Here is a 25,068-nt window from a genome sequence, read left to right as displayed (position 1 = left end):
CGTTTGACCGAGACCATCACGAAGAAATTCCGAGCCTGTGGAACGGCGTGGCCGTGTGGAGCCCCAGACTTTCCCCGCAATCCATTTTGGGTAAGTGTCAACATACGTTGGTCAATATGCGAAAAACCATTAAAAGCGATACTCCGCGACATACTTCCCCATCTTTTCTCCAGCTTTCATCACAATCACTGATCTCGACGCAACCTACAAACTACCCTTCAGCACTAGTTTATTTCTCCCCTCGGAGTCGTTCCATTTGGAACCCGATTCTCCGTTTGTTCCCTGATGGCAGACCCATCTACCCCGGATAACCACGTGTCTTTACCCCCTGGGGAACCGGACCCAGACCGGAGTCAGCCGGAGCAGTCTACGACTAAGACCAATACTCGCCCAGCAGCACGTGGAACGGCATTCTATCAGCGGAAGAGAGCCGTCAAAGCTTGCCAAGTATGTCGGGCGCGGAGGACTAAATGCGACAATCTCAAGCCATCATGCTCCTTTTGCCTCAAAGTTGGGGCCACCTGCATTCAGTCTCCGGTCGACCTTTCAAGCTTTGATCCGGCCAGTCTCAAGATCTTGGAACGACTCGATGACCTGGAAGAGTTGATGAGATCAGTGTCGGTAGATGGGACGCCGAACCACAAAACGAGAGTGGTTGAGGCTCCGGGTAAGCATTGGGTGGAAGCACCACCAATGGGACTTCTTATCCAACTTAGCATGATCATTCCACCTAGGCCGGAACATCTCATGTCTTGGACCATCTTTCGAGAGGTCGACAATGATACGGAAACCAGAGACATGTCATTGCATGTTGAACATGCTTCGATTACTGGAAATTCTCCGCTGTCCAACCTCGGTGCTCTAGACTTGGAAATGCGGCTCATCAACGACTTGCTAGACAGCTTTTTCAGCTACGTCCATGTCAAGAACCCAATCCTTGACGAAAATGCCACTCGGAAAATGGTCTCGCGCACAGTATTGAACGGCATCGACTGGTCTGCGGAGTCCTGCTTATCACTTCTGATCTGCGCATTGGGGTCATTAGCTACGCCCTTCGGTCCGAGTCATGAGACAATGCCTGGGTCTGTAGCCCACGCAAATGCCCATGATTACTTCAGAGCAGCCCAGAAGCGGCTGGGAAGCTTGCTGTCATCGGACGACATCATTGCAGCTCAATGTCTCTTCTTGTCAGGCGTTTACATGATGTGCATCTTCCAGCCAGTCAAGGCGTGGAGACACTTCGTGCAGGCGTTGGCCAGCTGCCAGCAATTCTCTTTTCTTACACCAGAAGCTCAACAACGCTACCATAGCAACGTGGAATCCGGCAACGACCCACAGAACTACTCGATTGATACACTCCAACAAACTATCTACCGGTCGTCATGGAAGTCTGAGCGAGAGATGAGAGGCGACCTTTACCTGCCCGATTTCTCTCTCAGCGATCAAGAACTTGCATTCTACCCGCCATTCTTTCCGACGCCTCCAGCGCCACGGGCGGAGGTTGAAGCAGCGACGGATCCACGTCTGGCTCGCGAAAGGATCTCTTGGTACTTCTACCTTGCCGAAATATCCCTTCGCCGACTTGCATCTCGGATAAGCGCCGAAATGATAGGCCTGCAGAAAGAACATCCCACGCGTCAATCTTACCTCGTGGCGATGGCCGCATTAGTCCCGCAATACGAAGAGCAGGCCCACGAGTGGATAGCATCGCTTCCGCCGAATCTGTCCTTTGCTGAGCCGGCGGAGGAGGACGACGTGTGCAGATTCGTGCTTCGAGGTCATGCCATGAATCTTTATGAGCTAATCTACTGGCCGTTCACAACCGCTGTACTCGATGGCCTTGGGGCGAACCATGAATTTCCTCGGGAGACGATCTCGTCTAGCACGATAGAGCTTGCTCAGAAGGGTCTTGACAACCACCTTTACCGACTCGTCATCAACCGATTGGGGTACAGACATCGCCACCACGGGACCCTGCCAATGATGCGGTCTTGCTCAAGGAGCGCTATGGTATTAGTAGCATCAGCGCTTCTCTCGCAGGCGAGTATGATGGAAGACGAAGGTGCAACCAAGTTGTCTCTACCTCCAGGATGGTACGGAGCCGTTGAGGAGGTGATTGATCTCCTTGCTTTCTGGGAGTGTGAGACGAGGGTCATGGAGAGAACGCGGCGCTTATTGGAGAAGGCATGCGCGATGTTCTCAGCACCATCACCTGCAACGTGTCGCATGAGAGCTTAGGCAAACCCAAGAGACCTAAGCACATGGGCCGTAATAGTAAACCTTTACACTACCTGACTGATGTATTCAGCCTGAATGCAACCCGATCGACACTCGGCAAAATACCTGTAGACCAAAGCTGGGGTTCAATGTGATGTGCTAGGAAATTACCTGACCCGATTGGACAGGCGAGTGAAATCAGAGAAGCGTTCCGGTTTAAGACAGTTCCCGGACTCCATCGGCCAAACAATAGCGTTTCGTCACGCACATCGCTGCACCCCAGAATCGGGTGACACAAGCAGTAAATTCCGCCTTGAAAAAGGACCCACCTTCGCGGAATGTCGCTCGTAAGACCGTGAGGGGCAACGCGACACGGCCATTTCCCTAGCGATGCATGATGACAGCAGAACGATTTCCTAGGAGTGCATAGTCACTGTATCTGATTTGATAAGTCGGTCCAACATCTTGGCATTGCCACGATGCTGATGGGTATAAAGCTTTGTCTTCAAGGGAACTGGCTATCTAGCAAGGTTGACATCTTAAGCCCGAACCTCACATCAGTGCACCCCTCCAATCATGTCAACACAACCGTCTAACCCACCTCTCACGCTGCTGCGCGTCAGTGGCACAAAGATTGTTGACGAAAATGGCACAGAAGTACTCCTCAAGGGCGCTGGCATCGGCGGCATGCTAAATATGGAAAACTTCATTACTGGCTACGCTGGCCACGAGCATGAACACCGCGCAGCTCTTACGGAGGTCCTCGGCAAGGAAAAGGCCGACTTCTTCTTTTCTCGTCTCCTCTATCACTTCTTCACAGAGGCCGACGCCGCATTGTACGCATCACTAGGCCTCAACTGCTTGAGAATACCCTTCAACTACCGTCATTTCATGGACGACGATAATCCGAGCTTGATTAAGAAGTCGGGGTTCGAGCTACTCGACCGCATCGTCAACATCTGCGCCAAATACAACATCTACGTCATTCTTGATCTGCACGCCGTGCAAGGCGGACAGAACCAAGACTGGCACAGTGACTCGGGCATCAGCAGGGCCCTATTCTGGGAGTTCAAGGATTTCCAAGATCGCGCAATTCAACTGTGGGAGGCCCTCGCTCGTCACTATGTCGGCAATAAGGTCATCGCAGGATATAACCCCCTCAACGAGCCTGCCGACCCTGAGCACACCCGCCTCATCGCCTGGTACGAGCGAGCCGAGAAGTCTATCCGCGCTATTGACCCAGACCACATCCTCTTCCTCGATGGCAACACCTACGCCATGGACTTCTCTGCGTTCTCACCAGAAAAGACCCTGCCTAACAGCGTCTACAGCTGCCACGACTACAGCATGATGGGCTTCCCTCTCCCAGAGCAGTACGAAGGCACTGATGAGCAGAAGCACAAGCTCCGACAAAGTCTCATGCGCAAGGTGGAGTTTATGCAGAAGGCCGGCGTGCCCATCTGGAACGGCGAGTGGGGCCCCGTCTACCAGAACCCGAAGACGGACCAAGATGCGGCTGTGACCAACGAGAAGCGGTTCGCCCTGCTTAAAGAACAGCTCGCTATCTACCGCGAGCTTGGCGGCATCTCGTGGAGCATCTGGTTGTACAAGGACATCGGATACCAGGGCATGGTCTATGTCGATCCAGAGAGCCCCTACATGCGCCTGATCCAGCCATTCGTGGAGAAGAAACAGCGCAACGGCCTCGATTTCTGGGGTTGCGCCGATAAGAGCGGTGTTGACAGCGAGGTGTACGCGCCCTTCATTGCGAAGCTTAAGGAGATGATCCCGGAGCATCTGCACAAGAAGAAGTATCCCAAGGTCTGGACGTTCGATAGGCAGGTCGAGCGCGTCGTCCGGGAGTGTCTGATGAGCGAGTATGCCGGGTGGGAGTTTGCGGAGCTGTTCCGCGGTAAAACTGAAAAGGAGCTCGAGGAGCTGGCGGCGAGTTTCGCCCTGGAGAACTGCAAGACTCGTGACCGGTTGAATGAGTACTTACGGGAAGACGCAGTTACCGCGAATGGAAAGTTGACGAATGTGACTAATGGTGCATGATGATTCTGATGAGGCTGGAAATAGTAAAGGTGTTGGAATAGAGATTCGCACGCATTTGTACGTATCCAAGCAGTAATGCCACCTGTACATTAGTCAGCAGGATCCGGCCTATATAAGGGCCAGATCTGTCAGATATCTAGGACTTAGAACATTATCAGCAACAATATATTGACGGTCAACCCCTGCTATCGTGTGCCTCCAGCAGCGCACAAGAGCTATTGCGATAAAAGGTTTATTTGTTTGTATGAGTTCGCTGGAACTTAGTTAAATGTTTCGGGCGAGTAGGAAGCTACACTTCATAAGTTAATCGGCTGTTCGTTGGTGCAAATATATTCTTCGCGTTGATAGTATCTTTCGACAGCTAACCAAACGATGAACTGTTGAACTCATGCGCCGCGACCGTGACATTCATATGTGGGTCATGATTGGCTCAAGGCCTTGTTCAGATTCGCCTTGGTCTTCAACTGGCGACTACCTAGGCTCCTCGTGTTAGTGTGACAAAAAATTGTTTGTTGGCTTTTCCACATTTTGGAGTCTTGGCAGCCATCAAGGTACTCAGCGTTTAATGTGCTCAAGTCTCTCAATTTTTTCCATGGTCAGCTCATCTTGCACCCTTACCTCGCTGACAATCTACAACCTACAATCTTGCAACTCCAGTCTTTACAGTTTGATATCAAGAGTCACATAGCCGGGGGTTTGAGAGTAGACGACTTGCATTCCCACTCACCATCTTCCGATCGCTGCTCAATATTCTTCAACGTCTCCACTCGGTCATCGAGTCAACGAATTGTAATGAGGTTGTATCACTCAGCCATATGGCTTTTCGTGAGCCTTGCATGTGGTGCTCTATCAACAGGAAGCGAAACAGATGTTGGCAACGAAGGTGCGGATAAAAAGGTTGCAGTTAAGGATTTACTTGGGAAGAAGAAAGTCCTGGCGTCAGTACGTGCACCCGAGCGTCAGAGACAACAATAACCGTGATGACCCACCAATGATCCGCTTCATCAATGTCGCTATCCGTCATTCTGGAAAAGCTAGCTAATCAGTGGTCTAGATGCCCTTAGACTCGTTTGTCGAGTTACATGAGGTGACGGTAACTGTTGAAAACATGCAGGAGAAACCGAGTCCTCGCCATGATCAAGAGAAGAAGAACCTTTTGAAGCGCATGAGCAAGTCTCACGGAAAATGGGATACGAATCATCCACGCCACCGACTGTTGGAAGCCCTCTTTGGCTTCAGTCGTTACAAGCCACGTCAGATGGCTGAGCTTAACCGGTGGAGGGGTTTGTACAAGCATGTGTCCAAGGCTCAGAAAGCAGTAAGTCAATCTCGAGAACCCCTCATTTGATGTTCTTTCGGAGAACGCCGAACTAAGCCGTCAACTAGGTTCTTGAGAAGACCATTGGGTACTCCCAGAAGTTCGAGACTATGGAGCAGCTCCTTGATCTCAACCAGGAACTGTGTAACGAGATTGTTGAAACAGCACTCGAGTTCTACGGCATCACGCAGAAAGAGCTGGCGGACCACAGCAAAGCCAAGGATGATGCAGGCCAGCCAGCTGACCGTGTTAGTACATCCCAAGCGCTGAAGCACTTCGTAAGAGACTGGTCGACTGCAGGCATCGGTGAGCGCGAGGATGCATTCCCGTGTATCATTGATACGCTGCAGACTCTATTCCCAGACCGGTCCTCCCAAGAAATCAAGGTGCTCTTCCCAGGCTCGGGGGTAGGACGGCTTGGTCACGAGGTTGCGGCTCTCGGCGGATTTGAGGTAACCGTGAACGAGTGGTCCATGTTCATGAACCTTGTATACCGGTTTCTCGAGGCGCACCCTCAACCGGGAAGCAAAGCCCTTCACCCGTTCATCGATAGTTGGTCACACCATGCCACTACAGCCGACATGTTTCGTGGCGTCTCATTTCCTGACAAGAGGGTCAATGCTAGCGCAGTACTCTTGGTTGAGGGCGATTTCACTTCGGCTTTCAAAGCGGAGAAAGGACAGCATGATGTTCTTATCACTCACTTCTTCATTGACACTGCTCGCAACATCATGAGCTATTTTGACACTATCCACGCTTTGCTCAAGCCGGGAGGATACTGGATCAACTTTGGCCCTCTTCTGTGGGGAACGGGGCCCTTTGTTCAGCTCTCTCTAGACGAAATCGTCGCTGTCACGAAAAGCATGGGGTTTGAGTACATGGATATCAGCGAGAAATGTGGTGATGTGACCCTGCAGGGAGAGAAGGTTCGAGGCAAAGAGGCTGTGTATGGATTCAACGAGAAAGCTCTCACCAAAAACGCATACTCGGCACAGTTCTGGGTTGTTAGAAAGGCGAAATAATTTATTTGCTCCTCGACAACGTGAATTACAAAGAAGGTGGTATCAGCCTATATAATTCGAGTATCAAGAACATCAATATTCTCTTCGATTATGTTGTTGTAAGGATCAGTACGTTGACTATCGATTACGAATGATTACGAATCATTCGAACCCTAACTTGAATTCTATTTCGATACTCACTAGGGACAAAAAAAGCTGGCAATCTGTCGTTCTCACTTGTTTCGTCGTTATTGAAGGCTAACAGGATATCCAATATATTCGCTACGCAAGGTTACTGTAGAAGGGGTTACGTCTACCGACAGCTTGCTTCGTGCCTCCATCGTGTAGGATCTCTGCATTGGGCTAGCCGCGGACACGTCTTCGCCAGGCCGTGGCAAAGTTCAATTGGCCTAGGATGGACGAAGGTAGCCCGATAATTCGGGCTCATACATTAGTCTCATCATGCTTCGGGCCGCCATCAGCAAAACAAACAAACAAACAAACGCAGTCGGTACTTAGCCGTTGGGCCCTTGAGATATATACCAGGAGCAACACGTGCGTAAAACCTGATATAGCTAGTAAAAGGACAACAATGATCCACCATAATATTCGGGGCAGCTTTTTAGATAGGCAAAATTCTCGCTGGTCCTAGGTGATACCACTTTTGTAGCGGATCCAAATATCTCGTTCCTCACATCATAGGACATAGCTTGATCTTGCATGAACTATGAGATGGTCACATCTCACATCAAACGAAAAACTTTATTGACCATCACCTGATGCAGAAACCCGTTGCAGAACACCATGAAGGCGCTAGTGATGTCCTAAGGGGGTGATTGGACAACATTGACGTTACATCTAGGTCGGTTCATATGAGGCCATGCCATTCGTTGGGATTCTCGAATCAGTTCAACGAACTATCATTGGCTTAGAGCGTTTAGCCACAAATCGTAATTCTCACTGTCTTAAATATAAGATAAGTTTTATGTTTGTTGGTTTTAAATGAATGTATGTGCATGCAGCGGTGTAACACCTCTAGACGATGCTTACTAATGTAACCAGTTCTTCTATTTATGATCTCAGTGTGTTCGAGGGCGACATCACTTTTTGACCGCACACTGCGAGTGCCACACACAGAAATTGGCTAAACCGTTCAAAACTCCCGACCTGGTCCGTGGACTATGCTCTGAGTATTTCAAAAGCAATTTTGGTAATGTCTCTCGGTATCAATGGAGAGCTCCCTTGGACATCAGGGCTTGAATGGTTCGACCCCGCATCTAGAGATGTACTCAGAACTCCGGTGTCGTGTACGTATGACTTCACCATCTTGAAGCCAGACTCACCGATATTGAGAGCTCACAATCCCACAAAGCCCCTCGATATATCAGAAAACTGGAGCGTTAGGCCGAATAGGCTAGTCAATCTACCCATGGGTGATTATCAACGTCTTTGTGCTTCTCCTCAGGACAACCCAGAAGCCCCTGGAGATGGGGCACAGTCGGAATGCGCTCAGAGAAGTACGGCAAACTTTTGTTGCCTCAGTATCTTATGCATATGCTAAAGTTGTAAAGAGCATGCAACTACACCTGGCTCCTCTCTTAGTAACAGAGATACTGGCCATCACTTATGCCACCAGAGTAATTGGCAGCCTTCTAACGCTAGTGCGCTTGGCTCAGGACGTATAGGCACAAATTGGGTTTCAGAAGATGAGGGTTTGGATGACGATCATCTAGTTTCCGACATACACTGCGGCTACTACAAAGAACGAGGGCCAAAGCGGAAGCAGGCGTATATTTGGCAATGCGTAAGTGACTGTCCACAATCATAGCAGCTTCTCGTACTAAAATTTTTGAATAGTGTAACTGCGGCCAAGGAGGCATTTCGATTCGATCTGAAGCTTGTCGCAGTTGCGGATACCCTCGCTGCGCCTACTGTCCCGTCTCAAAAGTGCGTGTTTAGCGCGTCGAAACCGCAGATAGGCATTCGCATCGAACCAGCAAACTGGGCAACATCGGGATATAACACTGGAAATGACTCACTTGTGAAGAAATGAAGGACTTCAGGTGAGTGAGAACATCGTGAAGCATCCATTTAGCTCACTGACGAAGCTGACCAACATCACAACCCTAAGGTTTCCAGTGGCAAGCCATCATTTACATTCACACAACATAACCTCAACGCTCCCAACCAGCTGTTCAACATGGAGCCTGGATTTTTTTCTTCTTATCAAGTATAAGGGCGGAAGTAGCAACAAAATGAAACAAGCTTGTCTGGCTTCCAAGGCGCTGAAGCGCTCGAGAGCAAATCGGCCACTGGGGGGGGGGGGGCAATCACAACATCGCAAGTGATTATGCGCTAGATTTTCACCGGAGATCAAAAGTTTTTGTAATTGCAGCAAAGATTCATCGTATAATTTGTCTTCGAATACGCTGTTCATTACATCGAGTGTCCAGGACGAACTAATTCGCAAATTGAGAATACGGTAGCCATATAGACCGACGGAGAAGGATCCGGCCCACTTGACCGAGGATTCGGCTACTCACTGGGATCCGATATGCTTCCGTGTACTTTGTTTCTTGTCTCCAAAGATTCTAGTGAGAGTCCAGACTTCAAGATCCGATCATTGCACGCTAACTCAAATCGTAACGTCATCCTGCTTCCTGTAGAACCCTGTTCACCGATGCTGCCCAACAGAACCATTTTTATTGGTTTATCTTGACCGACAATTTATTGCGCCGTTCTGATAGGCTTTTCATAATCCCAACTGCAGCATGCAGACCGCCTTGAACACTGCCACCTCACCTGACGCAAACCAGGCATATGTTGCATCCACTGATAAGCATCTGTTGGGACTTGATGGTTTGAACACCATGAGAAGTCGGGCCGAGCCTGATGAATGAACTTTCATGAATGACCATCTCCCCATCTGCTGAGATAGGGCTCTGTGTGAAGGTGACCTAACTTACTTCTGTGTCGGGAGCTAATCACGGATCATCGGAGGAACATGAAGGTTGTGATCTTTGGGCATGAATACTCCGGATACGGCCTGACGACTAAGATTCATGTAATAGAACATAGCAGTTATTTGATTGAAAAAGTTGTAGTAAATAGGTTATGCTTGCGTGGCTGTCGCTGACTTGTCGAGAGTGCGGCTAGCTCGGTCGCCTGCGGCTGCCTCACATGGTATCCGAAGGACAGCTTGTCATCCGGCGCGTGACTCCTCACCTGGCACATCAGCCCCGGTTCCAATGAGTGGCTCAGGAAACAGAACGTCACCGCATCTATCCATGAGGGTGCGGAAACCCAAACGTCTCGTAGAACATTTACACATCCCGCTAACTTGGGACCGACTGACATGTCATCGCCGGCTGATTGAACATTTTGGGTGTTACTAACCTTGAGAATTTATAGACCTCAGAGGATGCTTTTCGGGGATAACGGAGGGCGATTCGTAGATGGTAATCGAGATAAAACAAAACAAGTGTGGCAGTCCATAGCTTTTTTGAGACCAATATTACTTGCCGTTCCCGAAATTGGCACTCGAAGTGCAGCCCTATAAACAAGCTGCATTCGGTCAGTCGAACTACTGGAATCCTGTTTGGCCGGTGTAGTAGAAGTTGGGCAGCAGGTGTCCCGGAGGCAGGCCCAACGTCTTTGGTAATTACTTCACGATGCTTGAGGTGCCGCTTAGGAGTCTGCCTTTACTACTATCATATATGAAAAGATGCGTCCCATTTTCACTCAGATAGATTAAGCCTCACTCCGGTCAGAAATGATATCTTCGAACTACACGTTGTCATGCACGCGCCATGCTACAAGCAACAACGTGGGCAGATCAGACTTCTGCCTTCGTCTGGGATCGCCCAGGTCCCCCAAAGGACTGGGAGAACGGACCATTTGTTAATGGAGTTACCAAAGGAAGTACAGAGAACCAGAGTCTGCTTGAAGCTTTCCTAGACATTCCAGATCATTCTTCAAGGTCCAACTACGAGCTTTCGGTCTTCAAACAGATATTCGATTCAGACAAACTTGAGAAAATTAGTGATGGCATTTACGAAGACACAAAAGGCTTGACGGTGTGGATTCACGACAGGAGTAGTACGACAGGAGAAACTCGCTCGTACAATGGCCCTATACCGACAGAGAAGCTCGATCAGGTGCTGAAGCGAAAGGTACGTAGCATTCCTGGATTATAATCTCGCCCTCTTAATGATTAATTGTAAGCCAACAATAATCTCAAATAGCGTTTGTCAGACCCAGAATTTTCTGATGCCGATATCAGACGCCTGTGAGTTACCGTTGTCTGTATGAGAAAACTTTCTTAGTGATGGCTAATAGCATCTAGATATTTGCCCAATCCGTATCCGTCAACCTTGGGAGTGTTAGCTTTGAGCTCTTCACAGCAACAGAGTCCTATGATCAGAGATATGATTTATAAGCATCTCAAAGCGGAAACTTCTCTGTCTATTGAGTTCGGTGTAGGTCAACTCTTACTCAAAGTGCAAAGCATTTGACAATCGTCCATAACTGATGACCATTAACAGCTTGGCGGAATAACCTTCACGTTCGAATCCCACATTCCTTTCTTTGTGCTAAAACGAAGCGCGACTGCTAAGGGAGACAATCGGATGTCTTCTAAAGGCAAGCCAATCCGAAAATCTCTTGACCTCTCTTTCCTCTCAAGGTCCCACACTCGACTGGAGAACGATGCGACAGTTGATGTTCTCCATGAATGTCATACCTCAATGGTTATAACCGGATGGAATGTGGACTTCTGGACAGCCTGGTGTCTTAATGATACTTACTATTATGAAGATGACGAAAATGATGGCAACAATGAGGATATGCTACTACACTACGTTAAGGGAGATCCATCTGATGACTCTGACTGCGACTTGGACCCGCTTAGCATAGGCAAGCTCACCGCTGACCACACATTTCCCAAAGATCCACGAGAGTACTTCTTGCTCATTCTGAAGTTCAGAATACAGAAATACAAAGAAGAATGGGCCAACATCCTTCACTTTATGAACGAGAGTGTCCATCAGTATGTAAGTCTCCATTGTCTTACGTATTTGGCGTGACTATTGCCATGTTTATGGCCACGATTTACAAAAATGACTGTCTTTTTTTATCCTTGATGTGAGCTTCGGCGGGTTCCCAATCTATTGTCGGCATGCTATCAGCACAAACTCCTGCTAACTCGCCGTTACTTACAGCTCGTGGATACCCACATCCCGCTACTACGAGGGACAACAACTCTGGGCAACGTCGATGACCACTCAGAAGCAGTTCAAAATGACGAAGCCTGGGTCAGACAGACTAGTAATCTCTTGACAAAGCTTATAGCTGCCCTCTCGAAGACGATAAAATGTTGCCGCAGGTTTCACTCAAGGGATGCAAGATCAATAAGTGTGCCGTCGGATAGCAATACACCCAACCGAACAGGCAACACTTTACATCTGATTTCTCGAATGATAGACGATTTTGAAGGGTTCCTTGACGATTTTAACGACTTGAAAACGGAGGTAGAGAACTTCAAATCACAGGTACGTCTCAATCGACACTGGCGATTACACGCTACAACAATGCCGGTCCGCATTACCAACTGACAGGCAAGAATTTCTAGATCGCCCTGCACGTAGCTGTCGATGGTGGTCGAGCAATTGGATTACAATACTGGAATGTAACAATAGTACGTCAAACAAAATTCACACTCTATGTGACACGTCCTGGAGTCCCAAAGAATCAGCATTGGTGTCCACATCCATGTCACACTCGTTGAACAGTTTTCAATAGTCCGCTAACTCAAGTTTTTCTTTTTAAGCTTCATTTCGTGTCTCCTTTAGCCCTTTCTGGAAGTATGATGCAGTCAGGAATTGGATTTAAGCCATCTTTGGCCTCTTTCCTAATACTTGCCCTCATCCTCGGATTTCTGACATGGTTACTTAAGCCATTGTTGAGATTCATTGCAGTGAAGCGGCTGCTGCATAAAATCCCCTTTCAGATGTTATGGTTGCTCCTCACCAAACTAAAAATGAGAGAGGAGATCAGGGTATCAAGCTTTGAGTTGCCTTCCAGGCCAGGACCTCGTCATGCACGGGAAAGAGTCGTACATAACGAGAATTGATATGGTTGCCCTGACAAGAAGACGTCGGCCAGAGCTGAGATGTGGATTACTGTAGTTACAATATCTCGACTTTAAAAGTTGATGCCACTAGACATTGCAGTGCTGTAACCAATTACTGTTGTATGCAAAAACACACTCGTGTAACTCGTCTTTTAGCCATGGCTGGTGGTGTAGAACGGGGTTCAATGGTTGGTTAGGTTGTGCACTGCAGCCATGTCTCCGACTTGCCTGCCGCACTCAGCCTTTCAAGACGTGGCTCTGTAAGCAGCCAAAAGCGATAGGGATTTGCAAGCTGCCCCCCACCATCTTATTGTGCGACACATAAAAGGTCACATGCGCCTTGCGCCACACGCGCAACAACGAGAGTATCGTTATTCTCATTGATGTTTCATTCTTCCCTCTCGACACCCGATTGCGATTGCTTGAACTTCACGACCGCAAGGCGCCAAACTCTTACAAAAAGCTTTTAAAAAGAACACTCCTTGTTTGTTAGTCTAGACAAGGGATCGTCAGCTATTATCATCAAGTCGCTAATTCTCACGGCGTATGGCTACATAATGCCCTCGACAGCTCAGCCTCCTTACTATCAACCAAGACCAAACGGAATCGACACACGCACCCATATTCCTGCTGGTTCACACTCTCGTGACCCATCTTTACTTGCGCAAGAAACACCTGTCTTACATTTTGAAGCACCGGGCATTAGGAACGCTGGGCAGGACGACGTAGCTATGCCCATGAGCTCGCATGCTCCTGATTCCGAGCCTCTTGTTGCCAGCGATGTCTTTGTTCTACCCGAGCTAGCCAAACTAGAGTCTTCCTATCAACTAGTTTCAAAGGCACCAATAGTCCTCTGGTCATGTGTAAGTCTCAACCTCTGTTGTATCAACCACTCAGAGACTCACTCAAGCGTCACTTAGTGCCAATGCGGACAATCAGGTATCGCCATTAACACAGACCCATGTCCATGTTGTTTGAATCCTAGATGCGCGTATTGCCCTTTGACGAAGACTAAGAGACCGACCGGAAAGCGGTCCCTTTAGGAGTACGAGCAAGACAAGATCAGTTCGGGGATGACTGGAGGGGAGCGGGAGAGAGGCTTGGTTACAGTTCTACCATTAGAATTGATTTGCTGCTTGGAACTTGAACAATAAAACGAGATCATGCTAGGAGAATGTTCTAGAATAATAAGAAATACGATTAAACTTGGGGTCCAAGTTTACTTTAAATCCTGGTTCGTGAAATACAGTGCCATGTCAAAAGTCTGAAAACCGATAGGATGAAGATGCGGGTGGTGCACTTCCGATGCGGGGGTTTTCAGACTTTTGACATGGCACTGTAGGTATACGCATTGCCAGAAACGGTGTTCCATTGTAGGACCACAGGGTGCACCGTGTGCTGACAAGCGACCATAGTGAGAGTGGCTGCTACTAATGACACATTGACACTTCACAGGCTACCGGATTTCTAATTGCGGGTCCACAAGCAGGCTTTGAGTGACGGAGAGCGAGGGGCATTGGACTTACGGGTATGAACAGATAGTCATTGGCCCCGCAAGTGTTCCAATGCGCAGAAACCGGTCAATTCTGCAGCGGGGAGGACCGGGGTGGGTGGTGGGCAATGCGGGAGCATGCATGGGGTAAACGTCATCACATGCAGCAGTCTTTCAATGTTTACTCCCTCTGTTACCTCTTTTTCCCTTTGATAGCTTGTTACGCTCGTTTAATCGACGCAACTTGAAAGTCCTTCAAGTAGCAATTACTCGGTAAGACGCCGCCTGAAAATATTGGTCAAACTTATCAGAGTAATGAACCCGCTAGGGATGAGTGGATTGAGGGACGGATTGTGACCTAGTATTTAGTCTTATTTGAAAACTGCAAATCGCTTTCTGTCAACTGTAGAGAGAATAATGCCAAACAGGATTGCGCATATCTTGTTGTTTAAAGCCCCTAGATTTGCCCATTCCACCGGCCTAAATGGTTTTATGCATTGCAATTACATGGATGTAGTTGTAAGCTAGTACCTAGTAGCCATGTGTATTGAGAGCATGGGGTAAAGTGAGAAATGACGAATGCCACGTCGGCTCACCGAGTCACTTCCAAGACCCAATCAGATAAGTAAAAAGTCATAATCCCGGTACAAGAAAGCCGACTGGCCTTGTTTTTGCTTGCTTTTGAGGTGGCTTGGGTCTTTATTGTTGCCTTACCTTTTCGAAAACTCGAAATATCTTTTAATACATTATCCTCAGTTGTTTTGCTGAAACGATGAGGATCAAGCCTCGTTCCTAACAAGGTCAGAGAAGAGGTATAAGTATGTATGTATGTGTGAAATCACAACTAAGGTCAATGCCACTTGAAAGACACATTACTAGACCTCGAGATCTTTGGTAACGTCGAGAACTTTTTGTTACTTTCTTACCAAGAGAAGCTTCGTGTTTTTAAGGGAGGTGCGCGACAAAAGAAATGGCATTCATTCCCCAAAATCTCTTCACTAAGCCGCCGGCCTACATAGGTACTGAGCGTTACGGCCCGACAAGCATAACATAACCAGAGTCGCCCCACGGGCATCTGGCGGCTACAAGACAGGATATATGCAGGATACACGGGAACACTTCAGACCCCTCTCGGAACGAAAGAACTAAGGAGGGGCACGTTAATGTGACGACGGGACGGACAACCGATAAGCGGCCCTTAACCAAAGATCGAATCCTAGAAGATTGGACCCAACATCATGACTAGGAGGATATGAGGACATTCACTACAAACAGATAGAAGACTCCCATAGATCTTCGGCAATCAACTTTGTGAGTCACTCTTTCATAAGTGACTCTTGGGTTATCCTTCTGTTGTGAAGCTAGAATGAGCTACCTGCGCCTACGAGTCCGCGACTGATCACCGTGCACTTACAGACCAGCAGATTGCCAACAAACTCTATCCTACTGTCGTTGAGTATCGAATTCAGTCACCTGTAGGCAGAAACACCACTGTCTGATATCTGACCGTAACACTGAGCTGCATTTGTCTGCGCGGAGCCGAGATATCTGAGAAGTCCCTACGTTAGGTTTGATCAGCACATAGAGGATATAACATTTTCTTTCTTCGCAACTAGCCCTAAGCACTCCGCAGAAGCGTCCCAAGGCTACCGAAAAATCGCCCGCTTTCAAAAGGAAGAAATTAAGAACAAAGAATCTGCATTCATGCAGATAATCAGAACCATTTCTTCTGGTTCAGGCACCTCCAAGGCCGGAATGCCTTATGTCAATAGGTCGCTAAGACAGCAGGTCTGATCCCAGTATAACCCATCTATACTTCTCTGGATGACTTTCGGTATTACGGAGCGACTGCTCTTTGCAATTGGGCTGAGCGAGACGCAAAGGGAGAGCTTCAATTCTCCCTGCATCTCAGGTTCATGGATTGTGGACCTGGTGATGATTTTGCCTAAACAGTAAGCAGAGAGGCAAAAGAAAGTAGCCACGGCTATTGGTGGTGGAGTAATAAGAAGGCTTTTACTGATCCAAGTTCTTCCCACCGGCCTGTCAGTTGTGGGGGTTTTTTATGGCATGTTTACACAATTGTGAATCCTGCGAGCCTCTGCCATCGGGTCGCGTATATAACATCCGTAAAAAAGTCATTTCGAGCAACTTTTGCCATGTAAAGCTCAAAAGCGTTCGGTTTTCTCAATTTAAAAAAGCAAAATTCACCATTATCATTTGGCGGGCCACTACAATTTTCGAGACTTTCCCTCGCCTTTTGTTATCGAACATTTCTTAGGACTATAAAGGTTTTGCCAAGGTTTTCATCGAGACAAATGCCTCACATGTGTGGGGACCTCCGCGTGCATGTTGGGAAGGCGGATTCTGAGACAGTGCTTACTCAGATGTGATGTTTAACATGCTTCTGTGGCTACATCATTTTGACAGCAGTGCTTGATATCAGACTGCAAGCGATATAAAGCATACCACACTTGACAGTCTACAGTTGTCTACAGGACATGAAAATCTGTCACCAACATGCGCATTGTTTCCTTCAACAGGTGAGTCACATCACTTGAGAAAACGAACTTTTTTCGATGACCCTTGCGAAACCCGCTTAGCCATTGAGCTGGCAAGCAACTTTGGGCAAAAGATGCGAGGGTCGATGCCCAATCTTACTCTCGCGCTTTTTTCCGATTATGGTCACCAGACATGCAGATCCTTCCCTGCCCAAGCTGCAGTGCTCAGCGATAAACACTCTAAGTATGGCAGCTTTAGCCCATTGAGAAAACGAGAAAACAAGTGGAAAGGGGCTGCGTAAGTTGGCTGCTCGCCTTGTTTATGGTTTGGTGCGTGACACTGCAGGTTCTGTACAGCTGTCAGACGCACCTTTTGTTGCATTCGAACGTAGTGTGCCAGCATTTTAGATTTTGCGTTCTTTTCTCAGGAGCATGAACCTGATTGGTGGCCGTTAAGACAGGGATTTGAAATCCAATGCTTTGGAAGCCTCACTTGCTCAGTGTTGGCGCTGATACAGCTTATCATCGTTCATTTATGCATAATAGGACTGACGCGCCAATACCTACACTTCACAAGGTGGGCGCTGGCACCAGATGGCTATTTTGAACAAACCAGTTACCTCAAAAGCCCTGCACTAGCCTACGAAAAAGTTTCTCTGATGTTGTTATATGATGACAAATGCAGGTGTTTCCCAATTGAGGCTTGGCAAGATACGTGGCAATGAAATAGAACCCAACACTGTTTCGGTAAGCTGATCCGGCTAGCCTTCATCTTTATCGTCGGCAAGAACTTTAGTTCAATTGTGCGACCAAGATAGGGGAGACCATATTTTGGATTAGTCTAATATCTGCTTCCTGATCTAATCACTTCATTCCTGGAGAACTGACCGTTGGCTGTTCACAGCTTCTATCTTCTGTCGAATCGGAGTATGGTCTATAAAAACCTCGAACCGCTTGATCTTTCCGGCATCCTCTCCCTCCGTAACCAGGGTGACAAGACCCGAGGCAGGGATGTTGATGTCCTCATTCTCAGGGTCGTTCTTCACCCGATATGTTATGTCCACAGCAAGCCAAATCCTGTCACCAACTTTGTCTAAGTCTCTATTAGGGTTATGTACCATTCAGAATTGCTTAAGGCTCAGTGCCGTGAGGCTTGTAGGGATACTTACCTGCCTGGCGAGTGACATGTTTCATGAGAGCGAGTTGATCAAACGTAGGGACGAGCGAATGCTTAATAGCATCGAGCCCCTCTGCGACAGGAAAGTTTGCGAACTTCAGTTGGGCGTTCTGTGAGTAGATTTTGTGGAAACCCGTGACTTGAAGGGAATCGTGGACGTCGTGGGACTAGGTTGATGTGTAAGCATGAAGTCAAGGGATTTAAAAGGAATTCAAGCTAACTTGTTGAAGCCAGGCCCGAACTTCGGCAGGAGTGTTGGGGATCGAAGCCATGTTTCTTAGCGATACGTATCTATTGACTTGATGCTTTGTATCAATGTCATGAGCCTAGATGATGTTACTTCTCTATGTTATGTAGTCTTTGGAATTCCAAGGTGGCTGACAAATTCGGATTGCATCAGAAGGTGTTGTGCTGACGAATACGGCTCGAGACAGAATCCTTCAAGCATGAGTTGCGGGATTAACCGCACCCTTCACCTACACCACCCAGCGTAGAAGCAATGCATCGGTTATTGACTGCTAACATGTCGTCTGTTTCCTCAGAACCTTTTTCAACCGGCAGTGATTCCGTGTTCAAAATAAGCTTCTCACGCCGTAGAGACAACTGGCATGGCTTATATAGCCGCAAGCATTAACATAATTCGGGACAGGGGCTCGTCAATATGTTATTGCGATTCCGACTTCAGCGGGCCATCTACCAATACCTCTCCAGGGAACGGGATTTTGGCTAAACCACGCGCCCAGTCGAGGGCAATGATTGGGGCCGTTTCAGCGTTCCGAGACCATCGCAACTTCTTGACGAGATTCCCCAATCGTCTTACGGCGTGACGGTTACAGGTGATGGTCGTGTGGCCCGTCTTCCAGCCGAACAAGAATGATGAGCAATTCGTCTCGTTGAGGGTTGGCTCCACCGCCAGGACCACCTTTGGCAGTGTTCCCTTGTGTACCTCTTCTTCAACGTGCTCCCTGCGGAAATCCTCCACGATGCGAATCGGCAGCTGCAAATCGTCCGGTATTTTGTGGCAAGAGAGCTTCTGCAACTCGGCAAGTAGGCCTTGGCGCCGTCTCTCAGTTGACTCGTCATTCTTTTCCTCCGGTGGCCACCCGTCCTGTCTTAGAACTCGTTGGAGGAAGGTCGCTTTGTCGTCTTGTTTCCCCCTGAGAGACTCCTGTCCCAAGAGGATTTCTACCCTGGCGACCTCCGATTCTGTAGAAGCGTCGTACACCATTCGAAGACATGTCTCTGCAGCCTCCCGGGTACAGACGAGCGTGTGGCCACGGAGAACGGGATACAGGGACTTGGGTAGTCTAGGTCCGTGCTCTGCCTCATCCGCCACGTCTTCCAGAATCTTGGGGCGCCATTTTCTTTGCGAGCTGTGGTTGTGAGATATGTCCGTGGTCAAAGCAACAAAGATGGAGGTGTCGATGTTGAGAACAGAAGTTAATGGTGGCGTGTTTGCGTCGTTTCCAAGGCTAAGCAGGTTAGAAATGGCGGTCTCGAGGGGTGGAGGCGGAGCCTGGCTCTCATCGGCACATTCCAAGCCCAGCGAGATCGCCTCGTCACCCAGACTTTCAATGCCTTTCAAGAACCTGTCTATAGCGGGGACCCTGCCGCGATAAATGTTAGGAAGAACGATGCGTATCCGGTGACGGTATCCGCCATGGATCTCGTGAGCTGCCGCCAAAAGCTGCTTCGAACACCTCAAGACCTCGATCTGAGTTTCGTCATCGTCGAGGACCTCCGCCAGTTCTGGGTCGCCGTCCTCGTCGTCGGGGTCATCCCAGGGGAAATCTGCCTCGGCCATCTGTACTAAAAGAGCTCGCTCGGTCGTGCTAAGGACTCTCATCCACTCATGCCCGTTTTCGACAATGGCGCTGACGAAGACCGAGCTCTGGGCGCCTTGCTTCGAGTAAGGCACAGCGAACCGGAACCAAGTGACTGATCGGCACTTCTCGATCGCTAACCAGTGGTTCTCGTGAGACGACAGCTCTCCTTCTAGAAGCCTGAAGTCTCGGAACAAGGAGCCCTCTGCTTCTGAGCCAGGTTCGGTTGGCTCCTGGCATCGCTGCAATAGAGACTGGGCACGGTGATGCTGGTTCATGTTGGTTTGCCAGAAGGTACTGAAACCGGGGATATAGGCGTGCCAGTGATTGTTCACTTTCATAGCCTGCGCCTCGACGGCATGACGCAAGTGTCCAAGCTCATCGCACAGCTTCCCGCTCCGCTTTATAAGATCCTTGGCTGTCTCAATAAGATCTTGGGGCTCCGTGGCCTCCTCAGATGAAGGCAAGGTTTTGCAACCCTCATTCTGGTTCTTGTCCATGGGTAAGCACACAGCGTTTTTTCAGAGGCGTTATGTTGTCTCTCGTCCTCGAAGTGGTGGGTGATGTTCAGCTTGACGGCAATGCCAGGTAATGTGTCGTCGAGCCAAGGGGATGAGCGCGGGAAAATCGGGGCAGATGAGTCATGGCGTGGGGAAGAGGGTCATACAATGGAAAAAGAGAAGCGTTGCCAAGTTTGTAACTGTATTGTGAATACTACTGCTAACGACGAATAATGATATCAAGCCATCTCATCCCAGCAAGAAGCTGCTGGCAGTAATTTTTTGGGGATGCCTTCAGATTCGAGGCAATGGAAGCCTGGAGTGAGAGACCTCAGCTTTCCTAGCTCCCGCATGTAATTGGTGGAGACGTCTGGTGAGGGCCCACCCACCTAGTCCAAAGTTGGACGATACAGTCTTCGCACTTTCCTTGTCGATGGGCACTTCACCAGAGCAATCACTGTCTAGGTACGTACCTACCTAACTCTGTAACTGTGATGGTGACATTGTGTTATCCCCGATTACGTCGCCGAAGCCTCAACAACTCACCATGACCCTGGCTCATCGTGTTCATTATCGTCAACATTAAATCTGTCTGCTAGGTATTACAACATCTAGTTGCTCCATAAAACCCCCCAAAATGCTACGCTTGCATCGTTGTCATGCAGGAAAACCACTATGCAACTTTCTCAATCGACCACGACTCAACAACATCGGCGAGTGTGCTGTCGCTGCCAACGTTGCCGGGGAACACGACGTACGGCACTCCACGATGCCGACTCGTCTCCTCATCGCACCTCCACAGCGGGACACCAGGAGCAGCTTGGCCTAGGATGCGCGCTCGTCTCATCTTCAACCCTTCGTCGCCGCATCTGATGAAGTGATGCCGCCCTTGGCAATCAAATACCGCGGTCGAACGTCAATCTTCTCTACCAACTGAACCAGGGCGCGCGCTACCTTGGATCCGATCTGAAGCGAACTGAGCGCGTCGTCTCCCTTGATCAGCTTCCGCGACGTCATGACAAGAACGTCTTCACCCGCCGCCAGCTTCGATGCTGCTTCAGCCGCCGCTGTCGCGACGACGTTCTCGGCCGCCTCGGCAGACTCAATCAGTCCAGCAACGTCAAGCTCGATGACTGTTAGTTTGCTACCTCGCCTCTCTCGGAGCACCTTCAGTTGCGCTGTCGTCTTCGGGACATACGAGCCAGCGACAATCAATCCGCCTGGTTGCTTGGCCCCCTCCTTCGCCGATACCCCAAGATCTGTCATCGTCAAAGGCGGGATCCCTGTGATTCCCAGGCGAGAAGAGACAAAGGCAGCACCTGTGCGGTATAGGTACCGTCTTCCCTCCTTTTCAGCCTCAAGCAGGCCCGCCACAAAGACGTGCATGTCGGACTCTGCAGCAGCGTTGACGATGACAACCATGTTGGAGCCGGGCGCTACCGAGAGAAGCTTCTTGGTGACACCTGCCGGGCCCCCAACTCGAATATCGTCCAGAGTGACCGATAAGAAAGATGAATCATTGAAGCGTGAACCGCACTTCTCGAGCACGTATTTCCGCAGGTTCGAGTTCTTATATCCGAACGTGGCATCCTGGGCGAACGGTGTTTGGCTCGCAGGAACCAGCACATCGTCTTCCCTGACATAGTGTACGTCGTTGATGGTGTATCGACCACCCTGGTAAAAGAAGGGGGTAATCACCCACGCGTCAAACTTGCCGAGTGCCTCCTCAGCTGCCTCAGGCTCTTCCGGAAGGTGACCCCGCAAAGTCGAATCTCCGCGAAGGACAATCTCGAATGCCTTGTCGCATTTTTCAGCCGCTTGCTTGACGTTTTGGCAGATCTCGAGGATGAGCTGCTTTGCTTCAGCGGAAGGCAAGGCACGGGAGTTGGTCAGAATGAAGAATCCCGTTGGGTTGAGACTGAATTCGTATTCCAGTGTTGCAGCATCCCAGACAGTCAGAACATCGATGTTGTGGCAGGTCTGTGTACCCGTTGGATCGTCATCGAGAACCACGAGCACTGGAACTTCGCCATTGTCAACCACCTTACGCGTCGAGCTAATGACGTCTCCCGAGTATTCATTGGGCAGACAGTCGATCGTCTTCTGTGCCGGGAGGCCTTGCTCTTGGCCTGCTTCAACAGGATAGTTCTTGGAGGCTTGGTCCTCAGTTTCCTGAGCTTTTGGACCAGCATTGCCTGAGACAGAGAGCCCAGCTAGCTCCCACAACTTGACAACACCTGCGTCGGATTCTTTAGTCCATCCGCGAGAGGCCCCAGAAAGGTATAAGGTGTGGGCTGCAGATGAAATGGGAGCGAAGTAGGTCAAGCGCTTTGCCTCGTCAAGTACGATGCCGAGGTCCTTCACGAAAATGGCAAGGGCAGAGTGTGGCGTCCAGTCGGCATCAAGCATCTGGGGCACTCTGTTCTCAAACATCCAACTCCAAGCCGCCGCACTTCCAAGGATCTCGAATGCGCGTCGTGTGTCGAGCCCAAGGCGGGCGGCAAACGCCATTGCTTCGGCAGCGGCGGCGATGTGAACACCGGCCAGCAGTTGGTTGATTAGCTTGACAGAAGAAGCGGCGCCAACACCTCCTTGCACATGGCACAGATTGCTCGAAGTCCCCGTCATGGCGAGCAACGGGCTGTTGACCTTGGAGAGTACCGCGTCGTCGCCAGAGCAAATGATCTATCAACCATTAGCAACGCACATTTCTTGCCCAGCATTGAGGATTGCATACCGTGAGCGTCCCGTTCGCAGCGCGGACGACGCCGCCGCTGACAGGGGCATCAATAAGGTTAATGCCCTTGCCGAGGTTGGTCAGTTTGCTCTCCAGATCACGCACGAACGACGGCGGCACCGTCGAACTCAGTATGACAATTGCGCCATCAGGCAAACTCTCTGCCGCCTTGCCAGAACCGAAGAGAACATCATCAGCCTGCGCCGCATTCTGTACCATCAGAACCAGTATGTCTGCACCCTTGGCAGCCTCGGCGGGGCTGCTGGCCTTCGAGGCATTGCCTCCGTTGGCCACGAACTTATCAATGGCCGGCTCGTACACATCGTAGCCCTGGACGGCGAACCCGGAGCGAAGGAGCGAGCCCGCCATGCCCTGTCCCATCGCTCCCAGGCCTACCATCCCAATCTTGGAGATCTCCAGGGGCGTGCTGCTCGGGGTCAGCTTCTCTTGCGTGTTCAGCTGAACAGCCTGCTCTTTGACGATGTTCTGATGCCCGGGGAGGAACACCCGGACGAGACCGGAGTCGTCCTCAGCGCCATAGCCGTGAGCAGCTCCCGAGATATACAATTGCTCTGCCACCGATGCGAGAGGCGCAGGGAATTGCAGAGTTCTTGCCGTGGATACCACAATGCCCTGTGCAACTCGTCAGCCTGTGATTGTGCATTTGGCGTGAGAGGAATGCTCACCATGTCTTTGACAAAAATGCTGAGGGCCGATAGAGGCGTCCAATCCCCATCCAACATGTGCGGCACGCGATTTTCGAAAGCCCACGAGTTACCCGCAGCGTTTGTGATTATGTTGTACACTTCACGGGTGTTTAAGCCGGCCTTTGCAGCCAGACCCATCGCTTCGGATGCAGCTGCAATGTGTGTTCCGACCAGGAGCTGGTTGACCATCTTGATTTTGCTACCAGCCCCCGGTCCACCAGGAATGATGTAGAGCTTTTCAGACATTTCGCGCAAGACTCGGTCGGCGCGCTGCAATGCCTCTGGAGCACCAGAGGCGAAAATGCTAAGTGTGCCCTCTGCTGCACGCTTCGTGCCACCAGAGACGGGACTGTCAACGACCAGAACATCCTTCCGGCCCGCTGCCGCGATGCGGGTTGACAGCACCTCATGGTATGTTGGTGGAACGGTTGAGCAAAGCAGCACGGTAGCATTCTCCGGCAATGCTACGGGAATGAGGTTAGCGGCATGGTTGGGGGTCGGTGAAGGCTGAGAAAACTCACTTTGCACAGCACCCGTCTGATCATTGAAGAGTATGTCATCGATTTGCTGAGCATTCACGGCCATACAGACTAGGATATCGCTGGTTTTTGCCACCTCCCTGGGTGATTCGCCCACCGAACCGCCCTGCGCAACAAACTTCTCTGCGCTCGGTGTATAGACATCATGGCCTTGGACTTGATACGATGGCTTCTTCAAAAGATTACATGCCATGCCAAAGCCCATGGCACCCAGGCCAATAAAGCCGACGCGTGTCGGCTGCGCGTCGGTAGAAGCCATCTAGAGGTATCGTTGGTGGTTTGACCTGACTCGGCGGCGATTGTTCCTCCGAAAACCACAAGTGCTTGGCTCCAACTGGGACTAGGTATCGGAGACCCGGCCAACTTATACCCTACCCGCATTCCCCAGATCGGCCAAGGCTCGGAAAACCAGCCGCGACGGACGGGAGTCTCGTGCAAGCCTTTGGTGGAAGATGACATCCGGGGTGGGACACACACAAACAAACACATTGCGGGGCACAGCGACTTTCTCGATCAATGGCGGGCGCCCCCCATCTGCACATGGGGCCAGACAGAAACCGCTGCTAGACTGCCGCGGCCGGCTAAGACGAGAGATGCGCTGCCCTGCTGGACGTGGACGCTTGTGTCTGAGCAGGTGGAGGCGACGTTCAACCCCGCACGGCGAGAAGTCCGCCCCGCTTATAAACATAGCAGATGCACGTCGTCTGGCGCGTCTTTTCCCTCTTTTTCCCCTCGGCCATCTTCCCGCCCTTCTATCTTGTCCACTCCGTCCACCTTCCCTTTGCAAGACCCAGAAAACTCACCCGGACTTCTATCCCTCGGACCATGAAACGTGCAAGAGTCGACGGTCCGGACAAGACCCCGTCTTCGGTCT

The 25,068-nt window shown here is 50.0% G+C and overlaps 5 protein-coding genes across 5 annotated transcripts; 2 read left to right on the top strand and 3 right to left on the bottom strand.

Annotated features, from left to right (window-relative positions):
- Window positions 1–2,793: 2,793 nt before the first annotated feature.
- On the top strand, window positions 2,794–4,272 carry ColSpa_04926 (beta-xylosidase; the record flags this gene model as incomplete). The annotated part of the gene is made up of 1 exon (XM_049271138.1): window positions 2,794–4,272. The coding sequence occupies one exon, from the start codon at window positions 2,794–2,796 to the stop codon at window positions 4,270–4,272; it is 1,479 nt and encodes a 492-aa protein (XP_049127095.1).
- Window positions 4,273–5,380: 1,108 nt separating this feature from the next.
- Window positions 5,381–6,612, top strand: ColSpa_04925 (carnosine N-methyltransferase; the record flags this gene model as incomplete). Its single annotated transcript, XM_049271137.1, has 2 exons — window positions 5,381–5,590; window positions 5,659–6,612. 2 exons carry the CDS (start codon window positions 5,381–5,383, stop codon window positions 6,610–6,612), a joined length of 1,164 nt encoding a protein of 387 aa, XP_049127094.1.
- A 10,968-nt stretch (window positions 6,613–17,580) lies between these two features.
- ColSpa_04924 (uncharacterized protein) lies at window positions 17,581–17,898 on the bottom strand (the record flags this gene model as incomplete). Its single annotated transcript, XM_049271136.1, has 2 exons — window positions 17,581–17,751; window positions 17,881–17,898. 2 exons carry the CDS (start codon window positions 17,896–17,898, stop codon window positions 17,581–17,583), a joined length of 189 nt encoding a protein of 62 aa, XP_049127093.1.
- Window positions 17,899–18,552: 654 nt separating this feature from the next.
- Window positions 18,553–20,211, bottom strand: ColSpa_04923 (uncharacterized protein; the record flags this gene model as incomplete). Its single annotated transcript, XM_049271135.1, has 1 exon — window positions 18,553–20,211. The coding sequence occupies one exon, from the start codon at window positions 20,209–20,211 to the stop codon at window positions 18,553–18,555; it is 1,659 nt and encodes a 552-aa protein (XP_049127092.1).
- An 849-nt stretch (window positions 20,212–21,060) lies between these two features.
- Window positions 21,061–24,453, bottom strand: ColSpa_04922 (L-threonate dehydrogenase; the record flags this gene model as incomplete). Its single annotated transcript, XM_049271134.1, has 4 exons — window positions 21,061–22,896; window positions 22,949–23,581; window positions 23,635–24,119; window positions 24,177–24,453. 4 exons carry the CDS (start codon window positions 24,451–24,453, stop codon window positions 21,061–21,063), a joined length of 3,231 nt encoding a protein of 1,076 aa, XP_049127091.1.
- Window positions 24,454–25,068: the final 615 nt, after the last annotated feature.

This window comes from Colletotrichum spaethianum (genome assembly GCF_022836535.1).
Source record: "Colletotrichum spaethianum MAFF 239500 DNA, contig10, whole genome shotgun sequence".
NCBI lineage: Eukaryota > Fungi > Ascomycota > Sordariomycetes > Glomerellales > Glomerellaceae > Colletotrichum > Colletotrichum spaethianum.
Note: the sequence above shows the minus strand (reverse complement) of the source record. Positions and strands in the feature narration are given on the sequence as shown.